This window comes from Typha angustifolia, chromosome 13 (assembly GCF_048772165.1).
Source record: "Typha angustifolia cultivar Huaian chromosome 13, ASM4877216v1, whole genome shotgun sequence".
Taxonomy (NCBI): domain Eukaryota; kingdom Viridiplantae; phylum Streptophyta; class Magnoliopsida; order Poales; family Typhaceae; genus Typha; species Typha angustifolia.
In genome coordinates this window covers 12,942,200-12,962,655 of record NC_133251.1, presented here as the reverse complement: position 1 = coordinate 12,962,655, position 20,456 = coordinate 12,942,200, and the positions used below count along the sequence as shown (strand labels likewise).

General features: G+C 34.3%; 1 protein-coding gene and 1 long non-coding RNA gene across 2 annotated transcripts; one reads left to right on the top strand and one right to left on the bottom strand.

Annotated features, from left to right (window-relative positions):
* Nucleotides 1–352: 352 nt before the first annotated feature.
* LOC140774436 (uncharacterized) lies at nt 353–16,510 on the top strand. Its single transcript, XR_012106595.1, has 5 exons — nt 353–957; nt 1,067–1,124; nt 3,710–4,191; nt 15,872–15,961; nt 16,083–16,510. It is a non-coding gene; the product is annotated as an uncharacterized lncRNA (long non-coding RNA).
* Nucleotides 16,511–16,513: 3 nt separating this feature from the next.
* LOC140774435 (transcription factor TEOSINTE BRANCHED 1-like) lies at nt 16,514–18,696 on the bottom strand. Its single transcript, XM_073117438.1, has one exon. It carries the CDS (start codon nt 18,533–18,535, stop codon nt 17,480–17,482), a length of 1,056 nt encoding a protein of 351 aa, XP_072973539.1. The 5' UTR covers nt 18,536–18,696; the 3' UTR covers nt 16,514–17,479.
* Nucleotides 18,697–20,456: the final 1,760 nt, after the last annotated feature.

Below are 20,456 nucleotides of genomic sequence, written 5' to 3'. Positions count from 1 at the left end.
TAGCACTCCAATGATGCTCGCTGTGGTTTTGATTTATATAAAGAACATGTCAAGAATTTAGGTATAATTTAATATTAGGATATATGAAGTGATATTTAGCTATTACCATTGTATTTTAGTTTTATTTTGTATATATATCATTTATTTTATTTTTATTTTTTCAACATTTCTATGCTGATTAAAGTGTCCTTGACATGCAATAAAGTAAATGACACAAAAAGGCATTATAGGTTGATAATCTTGCTTGTGCTCTAGAGAACTAAGAGAAGGGTTTCCTTTATTATTATTATTATTATTATTATAACGTGGTTAGATAAGAAATGGTAGTTTAAGTGGACGAGACGAGGAGTATGGAAAAGAACCCCAAACTTTAACGGGACTAATCCCCAATCATTTTCATCTTGCGAGAGTAATGCGATTGGACAACTGGTCATCAAGTCTGGCGCTGGCGCTGGCGCTGGAGCTGGCGCTGGCGCTCCATCGGTACATCCTTTGAATGGCCCCCCACCCCTCCTCCGCACGCGACGCAAGGCGAGGCGACACGGCACGACGACCGAGGAGGATCCCTTTTCGTGCGGAGTTTGCGAAACTTGGCTTAACGTGGCATCGCCCGCGCCTCTTTTGGCGGCGCTGACGACGCCTGGATTTGTGCTCTCTACCCAACTCCACTTCTCCCTCTCTCTCTCTCTCCTCTTTCTCTCCTGTTGTAACGTCACCGAACCATATCTCGTCGCATTCTTACCCTTGTCCCCGCCCCCGCCCCCGCCCTCGCCCCTCTCCTCTATTCTCTATTCTCTATTCTCTATTCTCTATTGCTCTATTCTTTAATATCTGGCCCTACCACCTTCCTCTATACGGCTGTCCTTGCTACCAAGAACTTCAACTTCCTTGAAAAGGAATCGTTTTGACTCTGGATTCCCATCTTATTACTGCCATGTATGTATTGGTTGGACATTGGTAAGTAACTAATTACAGCCCATCCATCCATCCATCCATCTCCCACCTCCTTTTTCGCTAGATGTAAAAGTTCAGCTGATGATCGATATGTACCTTGTTGTTGATGTAGAGATTCTTGTTGGATCGTGGGAGCATGCGTATCTGTCGCTATTTGGAGGCACGAACTGGTATGTTGCGGTTGATTTCTAGCTACAATATTGTTCCTATAGATCTGTGATAGTGTTTTTGCTTGATTAATTCGTGACCTAGAACAGAAGGTTTCTTGTTTGTGGCATATCTAGTCGAGCAGATGTCTTCTTGATTTCTCTCTTACGTGCACTCCATTGTTTTGCTTGTCTATTTGTTGTAGCTGCCGTATGATTTAACAAACTTTTCATAACAATGATCGAGATAGCCATGTGCTGATCAAGAAAAGATGGGTGTATGCATCAAATCTAGGGTTTTTCTTTTTCTTCCTATACTTGGTTTTCAACTGAGGAGATCTAATGCTTAGACGGGATCAGGAGTTTTGGAATTTCTTTTTTTATTATTTTAGCTCTCTTTTCTGCTTTAAATTTCGGCTGATTAACAAATAATTTCAGTCTTAGTTTGTGGTTTAAGTTGCATATCAGAGAATAGACAAAGTTTGAACTAATGTCAAGATTGATTGATCTAGAGCTTGACTTTGGAATTGTTTCAAGGTAGACAAGCTATCTGAATCTGCTTCTTCTTCTACTTCTTCTGCTTGCCTTAGCTCAAAATTGGTCTTGTTGAATTCTAGTATGTCTGAACATCTATATAGGATTTGGGGCTGATTCCAAGATCACTTTGTGGTTGGTGCTTGAAAAGGTTAATGGCTATTTCGTTGAGACTCTAAGCTTATTTTCGGCAGTTAAACTAGATTAAGATTGTATTACATTAGAAGTGGATAATATGGTCAATCTCTTAAAAATACTGTGAAAGAAAAGCCACTAGGAAATGAGGGTACAGTACTCCAACAGTCAGAGATGGAACGAAGAATTACTGTGCGCACGTACTTTTTTTCCTTTTTGGTGAGCTGGTACTTAATCTAGTCTTGTTTTCAAACTGTAGACTAACAGGACGATAGGAGAGACAATAAAGGTACATTGCTGCTATTCATTTTATTATTATTATTCTTTTAGAAAAGCACTGCTGCTAGTTAAAATCGACATTTATGAGGACGAAGACGTTGGAAAATAGCTTGTGCTGTAGCTGTCTAACTTATGAAGATACGAAAGGGCAACTAACAGAGGATGCTCACACTATTTACTTCACACACTTTTGGGCAAATATGATCCTTTTTTTATTTTTTCGAGGGAAGAGAAAATTTAATGGTATCCCGGTTAAATTTATACCATTAGGATTTGAAGCCAAATACAGTCATAAATTATATACCCATCTTTACCATCTAAGCATGAACTGACTGACAAATTGCGATTGATTATGTAACTAAAAGCTACCACTTGACACTTGACATATCATATAATTTAGTATCAAACACACATATCCAGCAAGCATCATCATCAAAACTGTACCTATGTCCAGCACAAGTATTATTCTATTTTCAACTAACCAAGAACTGGCGGTGAAAATAGTTCAAATTAAAGTTTAGTTGAAAAATTATTAGAAACTTTAACATTATAAAAAAAAATGAAGGGATATATTTCTCAAAAAAAGTTCCCAAAATAAATATGAGGGGATATGGACTGAGAATAATTGATCAGAAGAAATTGCTTCACCGGCCAGAGCTTTTTCTTGTTCTGATCACTTAGAGGATCCAGTTAAAAAAATTTAAAAAAAAAAAAAAAAAAAACAGAAACGACCGACCATAGAACTTCCGCAATCTTTAAACTTATGGTAGAATATATTTAATTAGAAAGGTTGATACTCTTGGAGTGGTACAATTTACTTGTGTTATTCCTTAAGACAGTAACCTTATAAAGAAGGTTGACAAGATCTCCTTCTGAATAAAGATAAAGAACAATAAAATATTCCTTGTGGCTTTCCGATGATGTACTTCAGGCTCTTTATTTATAGATATGTCACAATATATATAAACTGAACCGATATATGTAAGCTAGAAAAAGGTCATGCTAGTGACATGTTCATGTCATGTTCAATCGTGTACAGTCAACTTGTTGCACTCGTAGTATATGTTTCAAACGGTACCAAAAGTGTGCATGATGACTCCATGAGAAGCTTGGAACGGGCATATGTCCATTAAAAGCTTATGCGTATTTCTTCGTACTTTTGATAAAGAAAGATTTTACATAATAAATTTATTGATTTATATATCAAGATCTTTAAAGTAAAATGAAAAGGAAAAGAAAGAATAAGGCCGAGTTGGAAGAACAGTAAAAGCATCAGAGGGATCTCTGAAGCATCAAAATATGTTCTGGATGAGACTACCAAATCTGCATTATTTGCCGATGCTGTTCCAATCTCTTTTAAAAAGTGTCTCACGAGAATGGATGCGGTAGTAAATCTAGAGAATGATTAGATTTGTTAAAATAATATTTGGGATTTAGTAAAGTTTCCTAGTATGCAAAAATCAGCTTGACTGTAACTTAAAACTATATTATATCACTTAATATTTTTCAAGTCATATTTTTATTAAATGTATGGTTGAATTGGTGCATAATCATTTTGCTGTTGAATTGAATTTATAGTTGAATTGTACCATTTTTGTGTCATATAAATTTTTTGATTGTGTTAATTATGTTTATTATCGTGTTAACATATTATATTACAGTGATGGTGAAGTTGCCGTCGACGTTGGAGGAGGATTAAGAGTCAATAATTGAATTGGTCAGTAGATTAGATCGTGCAGAATGAGATAGAAACGTGAAAAGGACTATTAGGCCATCCTAAAGGCAGGACTTGCTTTTTTGGGGTCAAATTCTATCATTTCTGTCTCTAGTTAGGAAAGTTTTATTTAACTCATCTTTCTGTGAATTATTTCAAAATATTTGGGTGAAGGTATATTATATTTAGTTGATTCCTGTTGAACCTTTCTATTTATGTAAAATTCATTTCTTTTGTATCGAATAAGGGTGCAACATTTTAGTCTATTCTCAATAAAATTCACGATTTTCTCGCTTTTATAACTTGCGAGATTGGAAGGTGGAGCCGCGGAGTATATTTCAGACGTCAAATTCCATTATAAGGTACACAAATGATGTTCCAAGTTGGCTCTTCATAATGGAACTTCAGCAAGAGAATCTTCACAAATAGGTGGGTGCCCATAAACCTTTATGTTTATGTGATTATTATAGTATATATGCAATTCACAAATTTATGAGGTGCTCTGTCTATAACTGATCTGCAAATGGTCAGAGGTCCCATATAAATTCATCTACTTATTACGGTAATGTAGTGAAAACAGTAGCGACATGTTCATGTTGTGTTCAACTGATATATGTGAGCTAAAAAAAGGTCGTCTTGTGTTCAATTCGTATATAACGACTCGTTGAACTCTTAGTATATCTTTCCAATGGTAAACAAAAGTGAATGATAGCTCTATGAGAAGCTAGGAATGGGCATGAATAGGTGTGCACTTTGTTCATTAAGAGCATGTTTAGTTTGAGGCTAATCTTCATACTTGATTAGTTAGTCTTAGGTTTTAGTTTTTAGTTTTTTTAATAGTAAACTTAGTTGGGTATAAAAAAAATTAAGAAAAATTTTAATTATTGAACCATGTTAGGACTTCCTAAACTCAAACCAAATGGGTCATAAAGGCTTAGGCATATTTCCTCATACTTTTGATAAAGAAAGATTTTAAACAGTAATTTTATTGATTTTTACAAAAAATATTAAAATAAAATGAAAGGAAAATAAAGAAAATGTTTGAGATGAAGTGGTAAAAGTGGTATAGAGATCTGTGAAGCATCAAAGTAGCGGGATAACCCATTTTGCAGTATTTGCTGATGCAAAACCAATCTCTTTTAAGTAGGGTCTCACAAGAAAATCAAGGGAATAATTGAATTCCAAAAATAATATTTGGGATTTAATGGAATTTCCTAGCATGCAAAAATAAGCTCGTCTCAAGTGGGTTTACCGTGATGGTGGTGTCCACATTGATGATGGTGCTCTCGTTGAGGAGGATTAGGAGTCGATAATCTAATTGATGTTGGAATCCAAATGGATTAGACAAAGTAGGATGAGATAAACTCCGAAATTTAGTTCCATTTTATTTCAGTATGTTTGGCTCTGTTAAATTAATTTTGCTCAGCCTATTTTAATCAAAAAATAAAAAATAAAAATAAAACATCGTTTCATCAAATAGGGGTTCTGGGACCCCTCTTAGTCTACAATAGTCTTATAGGCATGTGGCTGCAACAATTTACTCTATTCTTAACAAAAATCAAGATTTTGTTGCGTTTATCACTTCCGATATTGGAAGGTGGAAGCATATTTTCAGACCTCTAGTCTTCTTGCCCTTGCTATTGGGCATGTTGTTGTTCTTTGAGGATCAAAATCTTCTGGTTGGCTCTTCATATAGAACTTCAGCACGAGTCTGTCTTTAAAATAGGTGGGTGGGCGTACACCTGTATCTTAATGTGGTTGTCATAGTACATAGACAATTCACAAATTTATGAGGGGCTATATCGATAACTGATCTTCAAATGATCAGAGAACCACATAAATTGATCAACTTATCACGGTGATTTAGTGCATAGTGGGAAAATACCTTCATTTCCTAATCATTTTTTGATTGAAGAGTATGTTGATATTTGGATTGGAAGATTTAGATAATCGTGGATCGGTAGAAAGGAGACTTAAGAAAAGCCTTTAATAAAACTTGTCTTAGATGATTTGGCTTTATTTACAAATACAAGAAGCGTTATTTCTTTAAAACCCAAATGAGTTCTCATACGTAGAAGAATCTTCCTTAGACTAGTGTTTTAGTTAAGATATCAACCATTTGTTCTCCACTATTGTAGTTTCAATCGCTTCTATGATAAAATGATATTTATAGCTATATGCTTGGTTCAATCATGATTGACTGAATTCATCCACAAAGCAATAGCCGACTTATTGTGACCGTATAAATATCATTCCTCCCTTGATTTTCACCAATGTCTTCGAATATCATTTTTAACCATATAGCTTGTGATGTCGATTAGCAGCATACATAATATCTGGTCTTATAGCTGCCAAATATAGCAAGCTACCAATTAATCTGCAATGCATTAGCAACTCGATCATCTCTTTTAGATTTCTCATTCAGCATAAGTGTAGCCACAGTCTTACAACCTTAAATTCTGAATTTCTTCATAATATTCTCCATTTATTTATTTTGACAAATGAATGTTTCTTCTTCACTTTGAGACACTTCAGTTCTCAAAATATTAGTGTAATAGCTTTAGATCAGTCATCTCATATGTCTGGTCAATATCCTTCTTGAATTCTTATAGCATTTTCTCGTTATTGTCAGTGAAAATAAGATCATCAACATATAAAGAGATAATAAGAATATTATTGCATTCGATCTCAGTGTATAGAATTGGTTCACCTATGCTTATCTCATATCCCCTAATAGAAAAATATTTATCTATCACGCTATACTAGGCTCTTAGTGCTTGTTTCCACTCCTGTAATACCTTCTTCAATTTGTAGACTTTATCCTCTGCCCCTTCAATTAAAACATCTTGAGGGTGGCTCTAAATATCTTCTTCTAGAATTCCATTCAAAAAGCTGATTTCACATCTAGTTGAAAATATCCCATTTTCTTTTGTGTAGCAAGAGAAATCAATATTCTAAAAGTTTTCACCTCACAACTGGAGCAAAAGTTTCTAAAATGTCAAGGCTTTTGCGTGAACCTTTTAGCGACAAGCATTACCTTGTTCTTTTTGACACTTCAATTACGATGAAGCTTATTTTTATAAATATATTTGACTCTAACTATTTCTTTGCCTTTTGGATGATTAACTTAACGCCCATGTGTTATTCTTTTCTGTTATATAAATTTTGTCCTCCATTGCTTTTATTTGTCTTGTTTTTTTGCCTCTTTAAAACTTTAGGCTCTACAAAACAAAAGTTACATGATTTATAAATATCTTTCAAGTTTCTTTTCCTACTCTTGATTTTGTAGCAGGTGAACTCCTTTTAGAGCTTAAACTTGAGGTTGAGATAGAGGATGATAGTGGAGGAGTCCTCGATTTTTCCTCTTCCTCTTCTTGAACATTGGAATGTTCAACTTCCTTTAAGCCCCATTCACTTAGGAGTATTTTTTTCTTATTTCAAAATATACCTTTTTACTTTAGAATAATAATTGAACATTATAATAACCCAATTCAAGAATACAAATATATCTAAAAAAATTTACATTATATCACGTACTAACTCAATTACTAATTTACCTTTAATATCTATCTCATTAGTACTTTATGTCAAATAAAAAGGTATTCATGGTAACTTTATAAAAGACAATTTTTTTATCTTTTCTTTTAGTTTATGTCACATCAAAGTTAATTATTGCTTTTATTTTAAAATACAAATGAATATAAAAATAGTTATTCATGAAATAAAGACTTCAATTTTAGAATAACGAGAAATACATATTCTAGAATTGATCTTATTTCTAAAGTGAGGCCTTAAATATACAATTTACACTTTTAGCACTTTTTCTTGACTCCAATTTCAATATTATAGAGCTTGTATCCCTTAGTACTAGTGCTATATCCCAAAAATATGCACTTTTCACTTTTTATTATCAAAAACTCTCTTTGCTATAGGAATATGAACATAGCATAAACATCCAAAACAAATTTAAAATGATGTATCGAGTGTTTTATTTTAGATTAGGCTTCTATTTGAGCCATATCTGCCGCTGCTGCTATAAGGCATATGTTCATAACATATATGACTATACAGCCTCTACCCAAAAGTCATTAGGCATCCTTTCTTCTTGAGCATAGTTCTTGTCATTTCCATAATTGTTTTTTTTTTTTTTTGGCAACACTATTTTGTTGCAGGCTATGCTGCACCTAGCTGTAGATGGATACCTTTATTTTAACAAAATTTGTGAAGTTATTTGACTATGTTTGCCACCTCTGTCACTTCAGTTTTATCTTTAAAGCAAATAAATTTGTCTTTCTTGTATAATTATCTACAAAAATGATAAAGTACCAATTATATCTAAATGACAGAATCTATATTTTTCGTATATATCAATGTGAATCTATATTTTTCGTATATATCAATGTGAACAAGCTTTAAATGTGCCTTTTCTCTTTACGTTTCATCTGTTAATAAAGATGAGTGTTGGTGCTTTTCCAATATAAATGCTTCGCATGTCCCTGGCTTGTTCTCAATTTTGGGCAATTGATTCACACCTTTTTTTAAATCGCTTTAGCCCTTTGGAGTTAAAGATGACAACATCATCTTTTATGCCTTTTCATCTATGCTGTCAGTTTTCAATGCAATATGTGAAGCATAGTTGAATTTAATAGGAAAGTTCCTATTCTTCCCCATTTTGATTTTGGCAATGATTTGCCTTCTGATCTGCTGATCAAATATTTTACAAGCATTATCCTCAAATTGGACATCATAGCCGTATTGAACTAATTACCCAATACTTGATAAATTTAGTGCTAGATTTGACAAGAGTAGTTCATCTCTTATATATTTTACTCGTTTCTTTATTTCTAAGGCTATCATCCCCTTTCCATTTTGCTTACTAGTGAACTGTTTACCAAATACATTCTCTTTCTTATGAGGCAGACTATCATGCATAAAATAAAAAAATTTCAAAAGTTATACTTTTACTTCTATCTTCTTTTGGGCCTTGATCTTGATCTACTCCTTTTATCGTGCCTTCATTGTTCTAATAATTTTCTCCATTTTCTCGGAGAAACTTTGAGATCTTAAAGACACTTTTGACTGGAATGCACTCTCAATAGACCGGTCAGTATGACTCAATTTTCTTTGTTCATGAGAAAGTTGAGAACCCCATTAATTCTTAAACTGATAAAGTAGAAATATTTTAGCCTCCTCCATAGCAGCAACTGAATAATCACATTTCTCTGCCAGGCTAATAAGAATTTTCTCCATTATCATTTGATCAATATTTTTTTTTCCTCCATAAGACTTCATCTGATTGATGATTCCTGTGACTTTAGAAAAATAATCTTTCATGAAGTATGTATCTTTCATTTTCAAAATTTTCCAATTCTCTTCTCAAATTTTGGAGTTTAATACTTATTACCTTGCTAGTACCTTGGAATTCCTCTATTAGGATATCACATGCTTCATTTGCTTTCGAGGCTCTAATAATCCTCGGAAATATTTGTCTCTACCACTCCTTGCTGAATGAGGTACAATGCCTTTGCATCCTTTGACATACTTGCGTTAAGTCTATCTTTCGTATTTGTGAGTTGGCTTTCATCTTCAAGCTCTGGGTAAGTGCCTGTTTCCACTATACTCCATAGCACTGTTTTGAAAGGCGGTCAGGCAGTCTCCAAGATGGGGCGGCACACCGGCCGCCCCACAAACATAGGAGCCCCCCCAAAAGTGGGCAGGCTGCCTTTGGTAGTTTAGGTTTTATTTTTTAATTTTTAATTTTTATTTTTTATTTGCATGTATGTCTGCTAATTGCTATTCTGATGAGAACCTGAGAGAGATCACTATTTGTGAATAACTATATATTTCTGCAAGTATGTGATTAGTATTTGTGGATTAACATCTGTGATTATTGTTTGACAGTATGTATGTCTGCTATTCTGCTGAATATTATTTATAATCACTGTCTGTGAATTGGTTGTTCTGTTAGAGAAATTATTATTAATTTTTAATAGTATATATTATATATCATATATAATTATTTTTTATTTTTAGATACTAAATATTAAACTGCCTTTGCACCTGCCTTAGGCCCCCGCACACTACCTAGGTGCTTTGCGATTGGGTGATTGCTTGCAAACAAACCACATTTGGCTATCAAAATATTACTCCATAGACCTTGCAAGAGTAGCAAGGTTCTCGTCTTGATCTTTCAAATATTATAAATTTCTCTAAAATATATTGGAAGAGTAGATTGCGTAACAACTTAGTTACTGCCTACATAGGCATCCATATTTCTTTTATTTTCTTAGAAAATAAAAAATGCCTACTTTCGGATATCAGCTCTGATATCACTTTGTTGATATCTGGATCTGAAGACTTGGATATACATGATCGGTTGAAAGAATAGACAACAAATGAACAAGAGACTTGAGAGAAACCTTTAATAAAATTGTTCTTTTGATGATTTGGCTTTATTTGGCTTGACAATTACTTATGTGTTTCTCTTTTATAAAGAAACTATCACGTTGCTCTTACATACTTATGTTTTTCATGCACTTAATAAATAAGTTAGAGAAGTTTCTCTTGGTATGAGAACTAGAGTGTACTAATTTCTAGCAGAATATGTGCAATTCGAGAAATTCATCAGGATGTATTGCTAAAATGTCGGTAGAACGAAGCTCAAGAACTGATATTAATGCAGAAATACAAGATGACTACATAAAAGGATGGAAATATGTTTGACATCTTTGACACAAAAGCATTTAAAATCCTGGAGAAAGTTTTAGGTGTTACTTCTGTAGCTATTGTGCACCTACTCTTTTGCCAGATAACATGAAAAATCATACGATAGATTCAGAGGACCTGTAAACCATGGAGAAGGGTATTAGTGAAATGGCAATGTATTGTGGTAACCTTCTGTGTAAAATTGGTGCTCGAGTGGAAACCTAAGTTTGAGTTATACTGTTCCAGAATATATTAGTGGTGCTTATCTATTGTGTAGAGTAAATTAAAAGGATATGCAAGATATTTGAGAGAGTTCAGAAGGTCCTTTAGTTGTACCCTTTTCGATTGAGTAAATTTGTCTTTTACTTCTGTCATTTGTTGTCAATTCTATGGTCAAGTTTATCTTTTCAACTTTCACCATTGTCTAGATAAGAAAGTAATATTTCTAAAGCACAAGAAACTTATTTGCTTGAATGGAGATCTGTGTTCACTAAGAGAGAGAGAGATCTGTCTTCACAGAACTGCATGAGGTTGACAGAAATAAGGTACAAGATACCTGAAGGACAGCTAATCCAATAAGACAAGCTGTCCATCAATCATTACATACATGTTTCGAGAAGGAAGTCGAGAGGATAAGTCAACAAATATTTCAGCACAAAGAGATTGATCCTGTCGCGAACATGCTGGTTAATCCGAAGTCTGATACTGAGAGATGTTAGGACTAGAGGACTTAAGTAAGCTATTACAGTCTACATTCTTTAAATTTATCTGAATCGCATGTTCGGCAACCGTACTCTCAATTAAGTTTAAGAAAATTTGTTAGAGATATACCGGTATCTGAAGGATACCCTTATTCTTTCCTACCAAAATTTCCGTCTGAGCACCATTATTTCCTAAATTGGTCCAAATAGATGACATGAAGCTTGGGTACCCCTTTACCTTCAAAACATATAGATCTATAATTCTTCTGCAGGTTTCTTACAAAAGGATAGCTTAAGAACAAATAATTAAGATATTATATTACAAAAAACACACTGCACATCACTGATCCTGTGGTCCATCCTCTTTTATGTAAATTTGTCCTTATTGAGATCTTATTATGATCACTAAGCAGAAGAAGATTTTAACTTTTAGAACAGTAGGTTCACTATACAAACTCTGTGCTTAAGGACATGTGTCACTAACGCTTCGCTTCCTGTACAGCGAGTTAGCAACAAATCATTAAGGGTAAAGAGACGGAATGCATCTTCCATTTCTTACATATCAGAGTTGGTTCTCACTGTTTAAAAAGTTCTCCTATGAGACTTGCATTGGAGATCTTCACTAGCAAGCAAATAAATCCAATTCCTATGGAATAAAGTGATAAGGTACTTTCAGCATGTTTTTGCAGCACATTTGGAATGAGAATGATTATCTAGTTATCAAAGTCACTTTAGCAAATTCCTCTTTCTCAAAAATATCTAGCAGGTGGTACTTTAGTTGTTTTATTATTGGTTCACCATACAATAATGTTGCTGAATTTGTTCTCGAAATCTGTCTGAACAAGATTTGATTTTGTTCGAACATATTTTAAAAATCCATTTGAACAGTTTTTTTTTTCTCTGAGTCAAAACTTTTGTAATATTGGAAGTCTGTTTGAAGAATACGCTTGCAATACATGGGCGTTCGAACAAGTTTAATCCGTTCAAATGGATCGCAGAAGATCCTCATTTTAGCCCATCTTCAAATTAAAACTTTTTGGATGCTTATCTTTTGAGACTATAAAAGCTAGGCTATTGAAAACATTTGGGAGCAAAGAAAAAGGAGAGTTAAAAGGGTGAAGTTTTTATACCACAACTTGATGGAGTACTATCTACTAAATTGAAGATTGCATTTGTTACTATTTCACGAGTCATAGAAGCAAGTCTTAAACTTTGAGAGTCACCTAGGTTGACACATACTGAGAGAGAGAGAGAGTAAAACAAATCACTGTAGAGATGATTATGGATAATAACAAACAATTTGTGTAAGTGTTTATTATCACTAATTATTATAGTATTTGGTTTTGATATCGAAGAAGGGATCCGTGGTTTTTTATTTTTCTTTGATAAGAGTTTTTTACATTAAAATTATTGTGCTTGCGTACTCTTGCATTTCCTATTTTAGTTTTGGTTGACATTCTAATTGGGAAAAAATCTACTAGACGGTAATTAAATATTTTTACTTAGTATTAGAGTAGAACTCTCACCTTAGAAAGAAATCCTCTAAAAGATGAAACTTTCTAGAGGGACTATCTACTGTTAGAGGACAAATGAACAAACCAAGATCGTGAAGCAATTAAAAGATATGAAGAATGACTTAGATGAGGAAGAAAAATAAATTTCAAGAGAACCTGAATAACTTTTTTTCGAATTTTAACTTCTAAATTTATTTTTACTATTTGATAAAATTAGGTTTTAGAAATGAATCTACATGAGCACGTTACCTTGCAAGAAAATTTAATTGAAACTTTTAAATTTCTTGAGTCTAAATTACAAAAATCTATAAGAACATTTGATAAATTTGATGAAGATTTAAAAAACTTAAGCCAACGAGTTGGAGCTCAAAAGGAAGGGATGAAAAACGAGGGCTAAGATACAAAGGTAAAGCTTCAACTTTATCATCTATAATAAAACCTTGTGACGTATTTCTATTTTCTTACTCTATAAAATCTACTTGTGATACATATGTCCTTTATAAGAATGATGTCAAAATTGCTAAGTATAGTTGTGTTAAACATAATATATCCAGGAATGATTATAAAGCTAAATCTTTTGTTCTTATTATTATTGATGTGGTATCAAGAGTTACATCGAATTTCAATATCACTTATAGCATGGCAAGCCCTTAAATCACACAAACTATTACTCATTTAGATATAATAACTTGCATATTCACAATAGGTTTAGTGTTTTGAATGAAATTTGTGACTATCTTGATTATTTGACATCTAGTATTTTGAATAGATCTTATAAAAATAATGTGAAGGTAAAATTAAAGATTGTGTGGATTAAAAAAGAGTGATCTTTTGACATTTTTTAGAGTTGTGTTATTGAGTAGTCCATTAGCGAGATAGTTAAAGTAAGGGGAGATGATTTGTTTATTTTTGTGCCATAGCAGTGTATTTCAATTTATATGTACAAAAAGTTTTGAAACATTTTTTTTATTTTGTCTATGTTAAAAATTAACAAAAAGAAAATTGCAAAAGTCAACTTAATATTAGTCGAGGCCAATTTATATCTCTCGCGGCATCATATTTGTTGTCTTCTTAGTTATCAGTTCAGTTTTACAGACATTGGATATATTACTGTACAGACAAGGTGTTCATATATACATATTCATATTTATATATTATATTTGTGTTCTTTGATTGGATGGTCATAAACTGATACTTGTATATAAGCATTGATATGGATATAGAGCTTGTGGTATGCTTTGACAAATTTTTAGAAAAGAGTGATCTTTTGATATTTTTTAGAGTTGTGCTATTGAGTAGTCACTTAGTGAGATAGTTAACCTAAGGGGAGATGATTTGTTTATTTTTGTGCCATTGTAGTGTATTTCAATATATATGTACAAAAAATTTAATTTTTATTTTGTCTGTGTTAAAAATTAACAAAAAGAAAATCACAAAAGTCAACTTAATATTAATTGAGGCCAATTTATATCTCTTATGGCATCATATTTGTTGTCTTCTTAGTTATTAGTTTAGTTTTACAAGCATTAGATATATTACCGTACAGGCAAGGTGTTTATATGTTATTTTGCGTTATCTAATTGGATGGTCTTATACTAATTCTTGTATATAAGCATTGATTCGGATATAGAGCTTGAGGTTTGCTTTGACAATTTTTTAATTTTCACTCAGTTTGATCATTAAACCTAATAATACTCATTAATTTATGGTTAAAAAATAACAAAAGCACTATCTCGAGTCGAGTGTGAAAGCCACTTTAGATTTAAAAATACAAAAAAAGAGCTACCTACCATGCAATATGAAAGTCGTAATTGCATACACAAAGTATGAGATATTACAAAAAAATATGAAAAATGTATGTATGTGAATTAGGGTGGTTTGACTATCGAGTTGGATATTTAGGTTGTCTTTACATTGTTACTTGTATGCTTTTGGATCATCTTGCAAACAAATATTGGTGTTTTGATTTTGAATAGGAGTTAACTTATATTTTAGTTATATTGATAAATATAAATCTCTTGTCTGCCCTTTAATATACTTGTACATGTGTTAGTAAATCTATTTATGCAAGAGATTTTATCTAGTGGGAGGTTTTAGAGATTTATGTGATATCGTCAATATGTTTGATTTGAAAAGTACAAAAATATTTATTGTTTGACTCTTTGTGTGCTTCGAAATGGATTTACTTTGATTGGTCTTATTTCGCATGTAAGATCATGTAAACTTGTTCTTCAAAATCTTTGTATGATTTTTTCACATGTTTTTCTAAGTATATTGAACTGATTTTGTCCCATAAATTCAAATGCATTCTCATGGCATTTAAATAGACATGAATATTTTTTTTCTCTCACATGATTTTGTGGTCATGGTATATTAATCTTTTTTTTTTTTTGTTGTAATTGTCTATTTGTAATACAAGGATGGAGATTTGTTTGTTAATTTTGTTACTAAAAGGGAGGCATATGTTTGGGTTCATTAAGATGATATTTAACTAGCATATTTAGTTATTAAGTAATATATATATATATACTATATTGAGTTATTTATCTTTTATTTAAACTTTTCTCACTTGCTTGCATGTGGTATAGAAGTTATTTATTTCAAATTTTGAAAGGTACCTTGCTAAAATCTTTTGTGCTTTGGGAGGAGTTAGAATGGTAAAAGGGTGGAGTACCACTAAATTCAAAATTGCATTTGCTACTATCTCAAGGGTTATAGAGGCAAGTTTTCAATCTTGAGAGTCAAGCTCGTTTGGTACTAAGCACGAAAAGTGGTACATTAAAGGTGAGTCAGACAAATCAATTTAGAGATAGTTGTGAATTACAATGAACAAACTGTAAGTTTTTTGTAACCATTGATTTTTATAATATTTGGTTTGATTCTGAAAAAAAGATTTGTTGATTATTCACTCTTGTTTGATAAGTGATATTTTTTCACCTTAAAATTATTGTGCTTGCGTGTACTCTTATATTTTTTTATTTTAGTTTTTGCTTGACATTCTAATAGGAGAAACATCTTTTAGACAGTAATTAAGTATTTTTAATGTACTTTCTCAATATTTTGCTATCATATTAATATAATAATATTTCTGTGATTTATCTTCTAAACTTCAGCTCATTAGTTGTTTGTTTATGATCAAATGAATATATCCTGTTTGTATGATCATCACAATTCTTTTCCTTGAAACAGTTGACTAAATGAGGGAGTTACAAGATCAAATGTAACTGTAACGACGAGATTGATCATCCAAAGCAGGTTCTAGCCGAGGACCATACACAGGTAAAACTTCATACACTTTGAGTTTTCAAACAAAATTATGTTTATGGTGGAACTGTTACTTAGTCTGATTAGTCCTTTGTTAAGGGTTCACAGTGCAGAACTAGTATCTTTATATGTGTAGGTATCTTATTCTACAAGCTATACAAATCCCAAGAAAACCATTGTTAGTCTGCAGAAGAAGGTGAGAGAAGAATTATATGAAGTTCTCGTACTTATGAATTGTGCATTATTCTGTTACTGATTGAATTTTAACTCGGTGCATATTCTAATAGTTGCCAATATCTAAACTGTAATTAGAATACTATGTTTTTTTCTTAAAGGTAATAAACCATGCACCCTTTGCTTTTGTCGAGCCATAATTTGAACAAATCCTACTAAAAGAAAAAGATACTGAGAATTACTTATTGTTATGCTACAGTCAAGTATCATTGAACCTAATTTTTTCTTTTGACAAAATTCACTGAATTGTTCATTTTAGCATACTGTCAATGTAGTGTAAGTCAGATATTCATAGGTTTTCTATATCTCTATGGTTTGTTTGCTTATTTGTTTCAGATGCTAAAATAAATATGTAATCTCTGAATTAATAAATTCTGCATATAGCATAGCATAGAAAAGGAACTGGCCAGTTGCACATTGTGGAAAAGGATTTGATTAATAATGAAAGTTGATGGCTATGATTGGTTAAATCTCTGAAGAGATTTTCATTGAAAAAGTAGTCTGTTGCAAAGATGTTAACTATAAATGGTATACTATCTTAACAATTGTTCAGAAGAACTTGCATGACATTGTTTATAATGATCAGTCCTCCTAAACAAAAACTATCGTCATCATCCCATTACTTTTATGGTCATCAGATGAGTATTACATGAGGACATCATATTATTTAGTGATAATATCTTACAATGTTGATTTATTATTTGTGAAATATGTAATTGCAGAAAATAAGTAATGCCTTCCTATGAAATGAAGGGCATGCATGTCTGAAAGTAACTACATATAAACATGAAAACGAAAGTCTCAACAGTTGAAGCTGATACTGAGATTTCTAGGTAGCTCATGCCTACTACTGCTTATTATTTGTCAATTGACTCATATCTGAAATGAAGACTTGAAAGCTTGTAACGAAGAATCAATCTGAAAAGTTTTTAAAATTTTTTTTTTTATTTAAGTTGATAAACGAATTGATAATAGTCGAATTTTAGAATAGAAATTAAACCATATATGTGTCTTCTAGAGAATATGAACATCTCCATTGCCAAAAGGATTGGCAAATTACCCTAAGTATTTTGGAACCTATTTGGCTGGCATATGTATGCCCTAGCAATCTCATGTCAGCTCATTTCAATCGCCAAAGTGATGGATTGGTGATAAAAGAAGTGAAAGAGATTTGGTCTCTTTTATTACAGAAAGACCAAAAATCACACTATGTACTGAAAAACACTGGAACATTAGAAAAGCTAAGCATGGAAGCAAAACAATACAAAGAGTTCGAATATATATGAGATTGGAAGATGCCTACCATAGTCTTGAGTGGAATTGTGCATCGACCAACAGGACTCCGTCCATGTCCCATTGATCTTGGAACATGCCAACTTGGTCGTCGTGGATGCTAGCGATGTACTGACCGTAATCGAAGACCGGCATCGCCCCAGCAGGCTCACCTTCCATTGGGAACTCATGGGTACTTTCATCGACAGACTGGTTCAGCGACGAAGAGCATTTTTCTTCTGTTTCAGCCTGCAAATGCAAGTCCACTGATGAATTCTTCATCAAATCGTGTGAGGTTGATCCTTCACCACCATTCTCTTCAATGGCCATGGAAGAGGCGGAGGCCTCCCAGAGCATTCTATTCTTCTCTTTAGTCCTCTCCCTCGCCCGTGCCCTCGCCTTGTCCCGCGACTCTTTGGTGGTGGCGAGGATAGGATGCTGCAACGCTGCCATCCTGGAGGCAGCCACCTTCTTAACCTTTGGCTTCTTCTGCTTCCCTTCATCACTATTCATAGCCTGGATTAATTCTGAGCACTTAACCTTTTCATCAGAAACGGTTGATATATCCTCGCATTCCGAAGTGTATGACTCACTCTTGGATCCAGATTTGGCACTGAGATGGTCGATAGCGGGCTTCGCCATAGTGAGGAGCCAGTGCAAGGTCTTGCTGGCCTTGTCGAAGCCGAGCACGTCTTGGAGATCGAAGAACTCGCGGGCCACCTCCATGGACAGCCGCATCCGCCGGTCCCTGAGCCCCGCCGCAGTGTGTATCTTGCTGTGCCGATCTTTTCTCACCGGTCTCGGTCTCCGTCCCACGAATCCCCGGCTCCCGCTGATGCTCATTCTCATAGGTAATGACGTCATCGAATTGTTGAACTGCATTAGTGGATCTAAAGGTCTCGACAGCTGCGGCATGATGTCAGTGGTGGCAGCTGCTGCTGCTGCTATGGAGGAGTTTTGGTGGAGGCCCTCAGGGAGGAATAAGAAGCCAGCGTGGTCTAGTTTTGGAGAAGCCGGGCTGAGCTCGTATGGCGCATAAAACCACTTCTCAAAGGGGTTTTGGTGGTCGGGGAAAGGTAACATCTTTGTTGATACTGAGGGGGTGGTGCAAGGCCTTTAAGATAAAGACTTACAGTAGGAGGATTAGCTAGCTAGGGATTGAGAAGGGGGTGGAGATCGATATATAGAACGTGGCAGACAAATCAGCATGCACCAGAGAGAGAGAGAGAGAGAGAGAGAGAGAGAGAGAGCGAGGTACCTTCTTCACCTTCTCTCTGAAGGAGCTCCACAACTTGGGAAGTTCTTCCTTCTTGTAGAAAGTATGTCATTCATAGTAAAGATCATCGAAGAATTAAAATTAGGCTTTAGAGACGAGAGGGAAGGGATGAAGCACTGCAATTATAAGCTAGAGAGGGATACTACTGTAGAAGAAGAGGAGAGGAAGAATGCCCAAGGGAAAGTAGTAGTGTGGAGGCTAAAACCTTGAGTGGTATTTATATTATATTATACTATATGTATATATATATATATATATATATATATATATATATGGTCATATATATGGTCATTTAGTAGGTGAGCATCATAGAGGGGAGCATTTAATCCATAATGTTTTTGACATGTTGCATGACCATCTCTGATGACACCCATGTGGTGAACTCAGTTTATAACTCAGCTTAGTTGCAACCGATAATAGTAGTTGAGGTCTTCTTTACTGGTAGGGAAGGGGGAGGGGGGAAAAGACGTGTACTATCGCTCTCTATCTAGTCTCTATAAATGAACAGTATCTATTTCAGTTTTGACGTACGACTGCACCAGTCTCTGGCTCCTCTCTACGCGTGTCCTTATCCTTCTGGCTCCAGGGACAATTATTTTGTGCTACATTTACCTCTATCCATCCCTAGCCTGCCCCCTTCCTCCATCCGTTACCACCATCATCTATCCCCTAACTTTGACCATCTCTCTGTCTAAAACCACTAAATCTCTCTCTCTCTCTCTCTCTCTCTCTCTCTCTCTCTCTCTCTCTCTCTCTCTCTCTCTCTCTCTCACCTACTATAAATATTGTCAGTATTTATGTGCTGGATTGTGCTCAATCCTCTGTTACCTATATATACCCCGAACCTCTTGTGTTCCCCTCTCCTTTCTTTTCATACGTATAACTAAAAACTATTTTGATATAAGGAGTAGATTATTTTATTAGGAAGCCAATCAGCAGTTGGCACGAGAAGGTTATCCACTTCTTTGCAAATGGCCGTAGTCCCCTCCGCGCTCAAAAGCCTCTCCTATGAACCTCCTCTTTCTATATATGAGTGCCGTTATCTCTTTCTCTCTCTCTCTCTCTCTCTCTCTCTCTCTCTCTCCCCCCTTTGCTTTTGCGTCCATTGGCCTCTTTCCCACTTGGCTTTGCTCTCAACCGACCCACTGCAGCCCCTGTCTCTACTCATGCACATGCTCTTCCGCAGGCTTAGTCCCACACTTGAAAAAAAGAAAAAAATATCATTGGATGGGGAAGAAATGGAAGGGATGGATGTGTTGCTCTTTATGTCCAGTTCCATTGGAATGTACTCATATAATTGCTCATGCTGAGGAAGAGAACAAGAAAAAGGAGGATATGTAGCAATGGAAAAAAAGGAGCACCTGCCATGTTGTCATGCATGTACTAGTTTAGCATAACATTAAAACAAGTTCATTGCATGTGCATGGTGGGCCATAATGGATAACTGACATACTGACAGGAAAGGAGGTGTTCCATTGCAAATAGAGTGTTTGACATGTTAGACACCTTGAGAGGTTTTAAGTGCTTTCATTTCATAACTGTGGATGTACTTCTAGGGCAGGGTGTGATTCATTGATCTTTTAATCTGAGACCACCAACTTTGTTAATTACACTTAGATGTCTATGTATATATATATATATATATATATATATATATATGAGGAGGTCTGTACTCGTGGATTAGATTCCATTTGGTAAAGGGGCCAATGTTGGAGGCCTGACTCGACT

Excerpts from the sequence above, each read along its gene's own strand:
- LOC140774435 (XM_073117438.1), bottom strand. The coding sequence starts at position 18,535 with ATGTTACCTTTCCCCGACCACCAAAACCCCTTTGAGAAGTGGTTTTAT.